This window comes from Parasteatoda tepidariorum, chromosome 7, assembly GCF_043381705.1.
Source record: "Parasteatoda tepidariorum isolate YZ-2023 chromosome 7, CAS_Ptep_4.0, whole genome shotgun sequence".
Lineage (NCBI taxonomy): Eukaryota > Metazoa > Arthropoda > Arachnida > Araneae > Theridiidae > Parasteatoda > Parasteatoda tepidariorum.
The window spans coordinates 59,003,235-59,015,767 of NC_092210.1; the positions used below are offsets into that span (position 1 = coordinate 59,003,235).

Sequence of the window (12,533 nt, forward strand, 5' to 3'; positions counted from 1 at the left end):
AAGTCGTCAACATTGCATTTTACATGTTTCGGAAGATATTGACCCAGTACAGCAAATATCCGTTTTCAGTTAATTTGAGAAAACTAAATGCATAAGATTAAAAGCATATTAAAAGCACTCCACGCAAACATACTAGAAGAATAAAAATTGAACATAAAACAACATATAATTAGACAAGTAACATAAAACCATTAAAAGATTATAAGCATTTAAAACACTACAGCATTAAAAACATTGGAAACATTAGAACATAGAATGAGTATAAGAAATATCAAAAACATAAACATAAACAAAAATAAATAGAAAGTCATTCAGTTTGCAGGGCTTTTAATAGTAAACAAACCCCGCAAACTGAAAACTTAAAATATTGTCTGCACGAATTATAGCACACTTAAGGCCTACCCCTCCAAACGCCCAACCTACCGAAAAAACGAGGGTGCTCTCTCCAGAATAGAAATTCTGCCTTTGGACCTGCAAGCCACATTTTGAAAACATCCAAACTTCTATACTTAAGATACTTAAGGGGACATCATGATCAGTAATGCACGAAACATAAATAATTTCTGCCAAGTTCTAAACTATGGGCTCTTCAATTATATTATTACTTGTATTGTTGACATTAGAAAAACTGATTCTATTGTTTTGTTTGAGTTTGAGCTTAACGATTTATTTAATATTGAATTAAATATTAAATTTAATTTTAGTTCTGATGCTTTATTCAATACGTTGACATAATTTTAATAACACCATTTAACTTGTGGTTTTTACTCATACCTAAGTTTTTACAGGTATGTAATTTTAGGAAAAATTTTATCCCATGTTCAAAGAGTAGCCTGTTTGGTAAAATATTATCGCAAAGTTTTCCAAACATTTTTATTGCTTTGTCCCATTCCCAACCTCCTATTAATGAAAAGCATCATATTTAAAATGATGAATATATTTCAAACAGCTTGATTCTAACAAAAATTTGTAAAATAACATTTTGATTTCTTGATTTTATCCCCAACCTCCAATTAACAAAAAGCATCAGATTTATAATGATGAATATATTTTAATCAAATTTTAAACCACTTCGTTCTAACAAAATTTCTTAAAATAACATTTCGATTTCTAGATCCTATTCCTAACCACCTATTAATAAAAAGCATCAGATTTATAATGATGAATATATTTCGATCAAATTTTAAACCGCTTTATTCTAACAAAATTTCTTAAAATAACCTTTGCTAAAGCCCCACACATCTAAAAGATTAGTTCTTTATCTTTAAGTAATTATAAAAAAAAATGCAATACTTAATAGCTTTAATGGAAAATTCTTACTTTCAATTATTCATTAAGAGGAATCCCTACAGCAATCAGATCCAATTTAAAATTGAAATGGAATATTGCATTTTTAATGCAGAGAGATGCAAGAAACTATTTAATTCGTAATGTCTCCAGTGTACAAAAGGTGATTCCCATAAACAAACCTTATTCACATGCGAATTCTCCTTATAACGGAAATTAAGAACGCAATTCATAGAATAGTAGGACTTCTCATCAGTATGATTCAGAAAAGAAAATGCAACATCTAAGCACGACATTCCTGGAAGTCCCTTTTTTTTTGTCCCACCGGCATACAAATGTTAGGATACATTAATCAAAGATTTAGAACTAAGGCTTCTTACGATTCGTAGTTCTTTCTATTCTTCATGTTCTATTATTTACTTATTTTTTCCAAGTACTGACGTTCTTCAGGAATAAGAAACCTCAATGAAATGAAACGAACTCTTCAATCAACTATTTTTAGACTGTAAGATCGTCTGCTCGATTTTTTTTTTTTTTTTCAAATTCTATAACTTTTCATTTATTTATTTTTTCATGATTTGATACGCCATAAGATATTTTTGCTTATTCAGACGAAGTAAATATTTACGATTTAAACATTTCCAGTCATAGAAGCTTCCTATTAAATAAAGCAAAAATTGACGTTCTAAGTTAGCCGTGGCTGAAATGTATAATACTAAAAAAAGAATCATTTTTAATAGCTTTGGGTCCAGTGATCGAATATTCACGCATTAGGATTCAATCTTTATGGTCTGAAGGGGTGTCCTTAAATATGCCAATTAATTAGTGAAGACGATCTTTTTAATTACAAAATCAGACCGAAAAACGTCATTTATCTAAAGAAACATACCTCTGTGGTGTAACTACCACTATAAATATTAAATACCAATTCACTAGTATATAAGACATGTTAACTTGATTCTATCTTGAGGTTCCATTTGATAGATGAAGATTGACATAGTCGATTTGTAATTCCCCCACATTGGTGACCTGCGGACGTGATAAGAAATTGCCAATATTGATGGGTGAATCCACATTAAACAGTTGATTTGCTTAAAAATATATACTGCTCAAAGAGGAAAAAAAAAAGAAATCTGGTGAAGTAAATAAAGTCTCCCGGCTAAAAATAATAATGAGCAAAATGCTATACAAAAATAATAATAACGAGCGAAATGCTATAAATAAAATAATAATAATGAGCGAATTGCTATAAACAAAAAAAATGAAGAAAAATTATATAATGAGAAAATATGATAAAAAATAAAGGGAAAAAAACAGCATTAATCGACTAGTGGTATCCATTCATCGAATTCTGGAAGGGGAGTAATGTTGTGTAACTACCACTATAATTATTAAATACCGATAATCTCTAGTATATAAGACATGTTAACTTGATTCTATCATGAGGTACCTATTGAAGGATGAAGGTTGACACAGTCGATTTGTAATTCCCCCACACCTCTTTTTCGGCCGATTTGAATTTCTGAACTTCGAAATATGGAAAGTTTAGATCCATTATTATTATTTTTTGCGTACTTCGCCATATCTCGAGAATTTATTTAGCTTATAGAAATATATTTGCGTACTTCTTTATACATTTTTCTTTTTATACCTTTGGATGAAGTTCTTTTAATCAAAGGTAACTCTATGCGGAAAAAACTTTTTTTGATTATTTATTAAATTTTATTACTTTATTTAATAATAGGTCGAAAACATTTTGGACTGTTGGGTAGAAAAATATTTATATCATCTTAAAGAAAATGATTTTATGAGATTAAATACAAAATTTGAACGAAATCGGTTCAGTAGTTCTTGAGAAATTGAATTTTAAGTATACGACTTCTTTTATTTATGCAAAAAAAAATTTGACTATCTTAAAAAGTTCTCGAGATGCAACGAAATACGCAAAGAGTAAAATTAACATCAAGGGAACGAGCTGTCGACTGCTCTCCTGACCAAAATAATGAAACAATAAACTGTGGTTACTCCCTACATTTTGAAGGTCGAAAATCTGAAACCGTCAAAGAAAGAGGTATGCTTATTAAGGGAAAGTGCAATTTAGCGTCTGATTTCGTAATTTGAAATATCTATTGTGCTAATTAAGTAGCATATTTAAGATCAGGCTCTTAAACCATTAAGATAGGATACATAAAAATCCCATCACTGGATCAAAAGTTATTCAGGAAGTACCATTTTTTATTTTGAGCAGCGTACATAAATTTTAAAGAATTGCAGAATATTTACGAATTTTGAACTTTTAAAAAATTATATTTAGTTATGAAGTACGGCATTAAATTAAATTGAATGTGAAACTTAATATCTCTAAGTCCAAAAAAAGTCCATACTGCATCAAAGTGCCTGGAAAATGCTTTAGGTCTGAGGAAGGAAAAATCAAGGATAAAGAAATGATGCAGATCGGGAGGCAGAATCCCCAAATCCTGTCCTGGAATCAAAATATAATTAATAACAAATCCTTTCTTATAAAGGTTAAATAATAAATGTTGAATGAAACTTAAAATTAGGTGAGTTTTACAACAAAAATTTTATTACAAACTGCGCATACTGTGCTAAGTAAATTTTCAATCATGGTGAAAAATAGGAAGTTTTCGTATGAACTGGGTTAATTTACATACAAAGTGAAAAAAGATATCACTCAATGAAACTTTTGTTCAAGTAATCAGATTTTCACAATTTAAAACATCAATCTTAATGGTGCAAAGATGTGACCTCAAATGTGCTAATTAATTCTTCTTCTTCAGACTCGGCAGTGCTGGGTGGAACCTGGTTTTCTCCATAAGTTTTATCCAGACATCTCTAGATTTGGCGACTACTTTTCAGTTCTTAACCTTAAGAATATTTAAGTCATTCTCAACACAGTCTATCTATCTTAGAGGAGGTTTATTTTACCCCCACCCCCCATGGACCCTAGACTTTTTTACAGCATCGATCTTCATGCATTCTTGCCACATGACCAGACCATTTAATGCTAAATAGTCAGTTCTTACGATTTATTCTGTTACGGAATCAGACACAAAAACGTACTTCCGCTGAATAAACGTATATTTGTTTCGACGGATTTAGAGTTTTGACTATCAAAATATGGCTGTAGCGGCTATCTCAAAAATATAGTACCATTGTTAGTTAGGAAAACGGTTGAAAGTTTAAATCCTAATGTCAAATTATCTTTGCGCATTTCACTTTGTGTTTTGGAGTTTTAAAGTGAATCGAAAATATTTTTAACACAGTTATAAAATGCATTAATACAAATATAATTTCGAGTAAAAAATATTCAATCAATCTTCCAATTATTAGTTTTTTTAAAACGCAAACGCATTAAAAATTTTAGGAAGCATGTTATCTGGTCATGAAGGGAGAATCGCGTCATCATATATATGTGACCACTGTCCTGAATAGATTAATTAATCTTCCAATTAATAATTTTTTTTAAATGCAACCATGATTCAATATTTAATCATTTTTTAATCTCAAACTGTTATTTATAATTTCTCGTTTATTTAAAAATAAAACTCAAGAAAAAGACGCAACCACAACACATTTTTTTTTCTAAATTTAAATAAAGGCAAAAATGTAAACAATTACTTTCTATTAAAAACACGTTTCTGAAACTTATTTAACTAAAAAATTTAGCTACTCTTATTTTTTAAAGTTTTTTTAAACTATTATCCTTACAAATAAAAATTTTGAAAGTCCTTTCATAATCAGCATTGTTTTGATTGCAGTAATTTTCCAACATAAAGGAGCTAAAAGCATTTCAAAATCCAAAACAATACGATGAACAAAAAATTTGATGGAATTTGACCACTACATTAAAGGAACAAAAAGGAAAATAAAGATTACATGAAATTGAGACAACATTGAAATACTGCTTTTGTTCATCTAACGAACAACAGAATAAAAAATTTGATGTTTTCTTCAAGATGTTTACTTCGCCATATGTCTTTGAAAGCAATGCAGTGGGCGTGTCTCTATTTTAACAGTTAATAGCACAAGTCACCATGAAAAAATAAATTTAAAAAAATCGAATCTTTTGAAAATAGGATTTAAACTCAAAACTTTATTGGGAATCTAAGTTATTCAATAGATGGCACCACTTTTTTTCTCCCTTTTTATTTTTTGTTTTTAAGAGTCTGACATTTTCTTTGTTTTATCCGATTGGGTTTTATCGTTTGGATATGGAAAGCGGAAATGACGATAACGTTTGTGACATCATAATAAATAATTGTAAAAAATCAACACTGAAAAGCGAAACATTTTTTTAAATGAAGTTGAAAGGAATGCGTTAGAGTAGAAAGGTAACTAACCTACTTACAGCCATTAAAAAGTTTGCAAATGATTGCCAATTTGATAACTGTTTGGTAATTTATTTATTAAACTTGAACTAATTGAAAAAATATTGTTATTAGATATTAGCTGCATACTTCTTCGTAAGAAATAAAAAACGCGCAAATAATTAATGAATTGGCAAGGGTGCCCACAGGTTTCCGTAGTCATTTCTATGAGGGGGGGGATTTTTTTTAAATATTTAATAAAAATTTATAGTTTTAAACCTGTAAATTAGATACTTAAGGAATATTTTTAATTATTAAAGGGGTAATCTTTTAATAATTGGGGGTATAATCTTAAAAATCTTTTTTAGTGGGGGGGACAGTTTTTCAAGCGATTTTTTTTTTTTTTTTTTTTTTTTTTTTTTTTTTTTTTTTTTTGCAGAGGAATCCTTTTTGGATTTTTGTTTTTATTGCTGATTATTTTTTCCAACCAAGTTCATTATATTCTCAACTTAAAATATTTATTATAAGAGGAGAACATTTACAACCAGTGCATTTGTTGAACTTATAAAAATTACTATTAATTAAAATTTTATTACATCTTCACAACACACGAAAAAGATGGAGTTTTAAAAGAAACCTAAGTTTGTACGCAACATATTCTTATTTTTTTACTGCAATGTTAACAAGTCTCCTTTCAAAGATTATATTGAGAGTAAAAAGATCTTAATAGGAGCAGAAGGATAAGATTTTCCTGAATTTAATGAAGATTTAAAAGCAAAACAAGACGGCCAACGGTTTTTTAAAAGTTTTATACGTATAACTTCTTTACTAAATCAATTGTTTCTCATTTTTTTAAATTTTATTTATATATTTCTGAATTTTATTAACTACCATTAGCCGTTGTAAATCGTTTAGCGGTAAGTGTTCTATGCAAAGTTAAACTTATAAAAAAGTCAAGCTTACAAGATAACTTGTAAAATTCGTCTCGTTTAAGAATTGGTATTCTCATAGGTATATGGAAAAAAAAGACCCGAAAAAAGGCAACAGAAAATAAAGGAAAAGTGTTAGGGAAAAAACTACAGAAAAAAACATCGCAACGCAAAATTGAGTCAGAATTAATTAAATAATATAAATTGATTACATATTATTTTAAAATTAATTAATACTAGCCGTCTCCGGTGACCAGCTGGTTCACCTGTTTAAATAAGTAGAGCTCCAAGTATTTCGAGATATCTAATTATAGGTGCACACGAGCTACCCAAGTCCGTGAAGCTTGCTTCTAAAACTAAAGAGCAATTCTCCGATCAGAGCACCTTTTTATGTCGTCTTCAAAGACTAAACCCAGGGTTGAAGTCGATGGGGTGGAGAGTTCTGCGAAGTGCTGCGGGACCGGGCACCTCTAGATGGATCTTTGAGGTTGAACCTGAAGACGCTGATGCAATTGCGAGAACAAGTTTCTGTGCACTAACTGGAGTGAATCCTGATGTCTTTAAAATTATCCACGATCCTAACAGGAAAAAAGCTGTTGAGGCCCCAACAACATCGGACCTCTCTAGAACCTGACGTTCAAGAGAACATGGAACAGGAGAATGAACCTTGGCCGGCCGATTCCCCTGATTCCAAGGTAAGTTCAATTGGGGCTCTTCTCTTGATTTTTCAGAGCTTGGGTTGAATTCGGGGTCGGGCGTAACATTACAACATGACTCACCAGCTTCTATGCTTGGTATTGATGAAGCAATAGAGCTGTTAAAGGAAGATTTTTCTTCTAAAGATAACCAGGATAGATAGGAGCCATTCTGGCTTCATTCATACTGCTAACCAATGGCTACAATCAAGGTTGGTCAAATTGATCTCCATCATAGCATTGCTGCCTCAAGCCTTATGGCCAAAAGGTTGAATGATGGAGAACTAGATATTGCTCTTATACAAGAGCCTTGGACCCGCAAGGGCAAAATAATGGGTCTCAATGTTAAAGGTTTTAATATCTTTTATGATACCCGTTGTGACCTTCCCAGGACCTACATAGTGGCTAGGTCTAATCTAAATTCCCTTAATCTTGTTAACTTTCTTAACAGGGATTTAGTTGCTGTAAAGCTAAAATTCTATGACAATAAGACAATCTCTGATTTTGTCATAGTTTCAGCCCATCTCCTGTATGAAGAGAAGGATCAATTAGCTGACATTACTAGGGCCCTAATTAGCCATTGTAGTTCAAGCTGTAGATTCATTTTCGGCTGTGATGTAAATGCTCACCACACAGTGTGGGGTAGCAGTAATTGTAACCAGCGGGGGGGGGTGTACTTGTGGAACATATCTTACATTTTAATCTGTATGTCCTTAATAACGGCAATGCACCTAACTTTGTTACATGTAACAGAAAGGAAGTCATTGACCTTACTTTATGTAACTCTAGTTCAGTAGATTACGTTACTGATTGGAAGGTATCTGGGGCAGTTACTGCTTCAGATCACCAACTAATTACTTTTTCTATTAAAGGCCTCTCAGGACTGAAGGTCGTAAGAAGGAACCCCAGAACAGCTGATTGGGGTTCCTTTAGAGCAGCTCTGGAGAGGAAGATGGGGAGCTTCTCTGGTAAGTACAATAATGTTAATGATGTGGAGTGGACTGTTGACCAAGTGCAACAGATCATACTCGATTCGTATCATATTTCCTGTCAGGTTACGTCTACTAGCTCCCCAAGGCGAGTTCCTTGGTGGTCTTCTGAGCTTAGTAAATTACGTAAGAAATGTAGGAAGTTATTTAACAGAGCAAAGAAATCTGGAGAATGGTAGTCCTACAGAAACGCTCTAACTGCCTATAACAAGGCGATCAGAGCATCTAAACGTCGCTCATGGCAGACTTTCTGCGATAGTATTAACACTACTTCTGCCACCGCAAAGATTGCAAAAATTCTTACTAAAGACTTTAATTGCATTTTAAATGCCATCCGTCTTACAAACGGAAGATACAGTGAATCAGGGGAAGAGGCTCTTGGAGAACTACTTGAAGCACACTTCCCTGTATCTCATCCTGTGGAGAATGATAATCTACATATTATTACCACAACTACTTGTAGTAGGAATGACTGGGAGGCCGCCAAGATGGTGGTCTCCTATGAGAAGGTTGTATGGGCAATAAAGTCGTTTAAGCCCTACAAGTCACCAGGCATGGATGACATCATACCAATGATGCTTATCCAGGGGTTGAATATAGTGGCCCCTATTCTATGTATCCTGTATAGCATTTGGGTATATACCTCTCTCTTGGAGGAATACCAGGGTGATATTCATACCAAAACCAGATAAGGAGAATTACTTTGAGGCTAAATCAATCAGACCAATCAGCCTCACTTCGTGTCTGTTGAAAGCGATCGAAAAGCTAATTGACAGACACTTCAAAAACACTGTGCTCATGGAAAGGTCACTGTCCTCCACACAGCATGCCTATCAACCAGGCAAGTCTACAGACACCGCTCTGTATGAGCTCTTCTACCTGCTTGAGAAATCTATCACAGATAAGGAGATGGCTTTTGCGGTATTCATTGATATTGAACGTGCGTTTGATAAAGTCCCTCTTGAGACTATCATCAATGCTCTTAGGAACAGAGGCATTAACTCAATAATTACCAGGTGGATAGCGAATTTGCTATCCTCTAGGTATGTTTGTTCCTCTCTATTGGGTGCAAGCATGAAAGTGCATGCAACCGCATGATGCCCCCAGGGAGGGGTTCTGTCACCTATCCTATGGTGTATGGTAATGGACTCCTTGTTTGTTCGGTTAACTACTCTTGGCATTCCCTGTATCGGGTACGCTGATGACGGTGTTATTGTTGTCAGAGGCAAGCATGGAAAAACAGTCTCTGACATCATGAATAATGCACTTCTAGAAGTAGCTAGATTGTGCTCTGAATCAGGCTTACCTGTCAATCCATCCAAGATAAGCTATGTAGCCTTCACACGAAAAAGGCAACTTGATCTAGGTAATGTATACTACCTGGGCCATAAATTGGAACTCACGGAGAAAGTCAAGTTTCTCGGGGTTTATTTTGACTCCAAACTAAATTGGGGTCATCAACTTGAATACTGTACCAATAGGGCCAGAAAGATTTTCTGGTCTTGCAGAAATGCTATTGGTAGAACCTGGGGACTGTCCCCCAAAATAGTTTACTGGACATACTCAATGATTATTAGTCCTATCATCACTTATGGCGCAATCGTCTGGTGGTCAAGGACTAGATTGAGCTCCGCAAGGTCTAATCTTAACAGACTACAAAGAATGATCTGTGTAGCCCAGTCAGGCTGTCTCAGGACCACTCCTACAGCTGCTCTAGAGAGCTTACTTGGGCTTCTTCCATTGAACTTACGCATTGAAGTTGAAGCTCAGACAAGCGTAAAGCGTCTTATGCACCTTGGCCCATGGAAAGAGTATTCCAAGCACTTTTCATGGGGACATCTTGTTTCACAAGTGATGAATTTACCCTCTTTTATTATGCCTAGTGACTATATGTCACTAACAGGGGTGATTGTGAGCCCAAGTCAAAATTCCGGAAAATTTCTTGCTAAAAAAAAAAAAAAAAAAAGTTTAAATTGAAAAATTAGAAAAAAATTTAAGCAAGTTTTTTTTCCCTTTTTCTCAATATTTCTTGGTTTACTTAAAATATATTTAAAATTTTACACATACCTATACCATTTACATATACCTATGATGACCTGGAGAAGTAATTAAAATTTATAAATATGTCTTTCTTTCTTGAGTTAATGATTATAACAACTATTTACTGATAAAAAATGAATATTAATCATGAATATAAGCTTATAAAGTATCTGGCTCTCCCTTACAAACAAATAACTTGTGTTTTTAAGTTCCACCTTTGAAAATTTGATTTTCGGAAACTTCTGCGATCAATGATTTTTTAAAACGTCTGGACCTTCGATCTCCGGAAACTTCCGAATCACTGCTAGCGAAAAATCCGGAAATCCGGATTTTTTCCGGAGCACAATCAGCCCTGCACTAAGATACGCTCTTCACAAGCCCTTCAAGATCCATTTTCCTACTGGAGATGAATGGTTTAATTCTCCTCGGTGGCTTAAAGGCAAATGCCTAATATGGTACACTGATGGTTCAAAGATTGGTGCCAAATCAGGAGCAGGAGTTTATTGCTCCAACGACGGTACCAAACTTCACTTTCTCCGGGGAAACTATACCATCGTTTTTCAGGCTGAGGTCTATGCCATTATCTTGTGCTGCAAGTTATACTTAGACAAGGGATATCAAAATATGACTATCCGCATCTGTTCTGACAGTCAGGCTGCTCTCCTATCACTGTCAAGGTGTAAATTCACCTCTTTGTTAGTGTGGGAATGCTTCTCGGTCCTCTATGACCTGTCCGCTCATAACAAGGAATCCGTGCATTGGGTACCTGGACATATGGGTATTGGTGGAAATGAGCTAGCTGATGAAGCAGCACGGGCTGGCTCTAATGCAATTTTCTGGGGCCCTGAACCTGCGCTGGGAATTTCTCCCTCCTCATTTAGGGAAACCATTTTCAAGCTCTTCGGCAAGATTGCCCATGAGCAAATGGCGCGCTGCTGACGGTCAGAGACAAGCTAAGGAGCTGAATCGAGACTGTCCTAGTGTACGTGAAAAGGAGCTCTTAAAGCTTAATAGATACAGTATAAGGAAAATCATATGTCTTCTTACTGGTCACTGTATTATCAGGAGACACCTAAACATTATAGGAATAGAATCCAATATCCAATTCTCTTTGTCGGTGATGTCATCTAGAAGAAGAGACATCACGACACATACTTTGTGATTGTGATGTCTATTCTGCTCAAAGATTTGAGCATCTAGGGCAGCATTGCATCAATGCCTGGGAACTGCAAGATGTTCCTGTAAGGTGCTTGCTGAACTTAATTTCAGCCATAGGGCTTTCTTGCTAATCACGACTAGGGTTTAGGTACAATAGACCTCTGGTCGATGTGCCCTGCTCGTCAGAGCTGCCCAACCTCTAAGTCTAAGCATAAAAAAGAAACCTTAATAATTCAGTAAGCCAATGAATACTACTCCATTAAAAATCTTAGTAACAAGCTTCAAATCTAATGTAAAATCCATTACAAAAAATTGGATGGTTTGCTGGATAGCGTGTAGGTGGAATTCAAGGTGTAACTTCAATTGTTCTAATGCAACATATAATGAGTGAAAATATATACTTTGAAAATTAGGAAAAATTCATGAACTTAATGTTTTTTCTAAAATGTTCTTACCTAGTTTAACAGGGTTATGATTAGGGTTTATGTATTCATAATTCATAGCTGCCAAAATGGATAGAAAAAAATCCAGTAGATTTTACAAAATAATATAAATTCCATGATAATTGTTGCATAATGTACTGAATATGTTATACATAGGGAATTTTAGGGATTTTTATGGTCATCAAAATAGAAAAACTGCAATAGTTTCCAGTTATGATTGACATTAAACATACTTGAAATGTTACAACGTATTATGTTTACTCATAATTTCCAATATAAATAGGCATTTAGATCATTGAAGATAAGTAAAAGATTTTTTTAAATTAATTTAAAAAGAGCTGAATAAAAATAAACTGAACATTTTAGAACAAAAAAAGTTTTGAACTGATTTCTATAAATGAGGTTCGTTTCATTCTGTACTAGTAATACTTATTTAAATATTCAAGCAAGCAATAATCTGTTCAGAAATTCTATTTCAATAGGGATTTTTTTAGGAAACCTGCCCAATTTCAGGGAAATTTCTAAAATGTGCAAACGCCAGGAGAAACTGGCAAAATCTAATAGTCTACTAGAAAATCCAGTAAAGTTGGTGTTATGATAATTAATTTTAATTTCACTAACAGGGATTATAAGTTTTGATTATAGCAAAATATTGCAAAGTCAG

The 12,533-nt window shown here is 33.7% G+C and overlaps 1 protein-coding gene across 1 annotated transcript; it reads left to right on the top strand.

Moving 5' to 3' along the window:
- Window positions 1–9,371: 9,371 nt before the first annotated feature.
- On the top strand, window positions 9,372–11,207 carry LOC139426097 (uncharacterized). The gene is made up of 2 exons (XM_071183783.1): window positions 9,372–10,139; window positions 10,647–11,207. Exons 1-2 carry the CDS (start codon window positions 9,372–9,374, stop codon window positions 11,205–11,207), a joined length of 1,329 nt encoding a protein of 442 aa, XP_071039884.1.
- Window positions 11,208–12,533: the final 1,326 nt, after the last annotated feature.

Coding starts and splice junctions, on each gene's coding strand:
- LOC139426097 (XM_071183783.1), top strand. CDS start 9,372: ATGGACTCCTTGTTTGTTCGGTTAACTACTCTTGGCATTCCCTGTATC. Junction 10,140..10,646: donor TGTCACTAACAGGGGTGATT/GTGAGCCCAAGT, acceptor GCTCTTCACAAG/CCCTTCAAGATCCATTTTCC.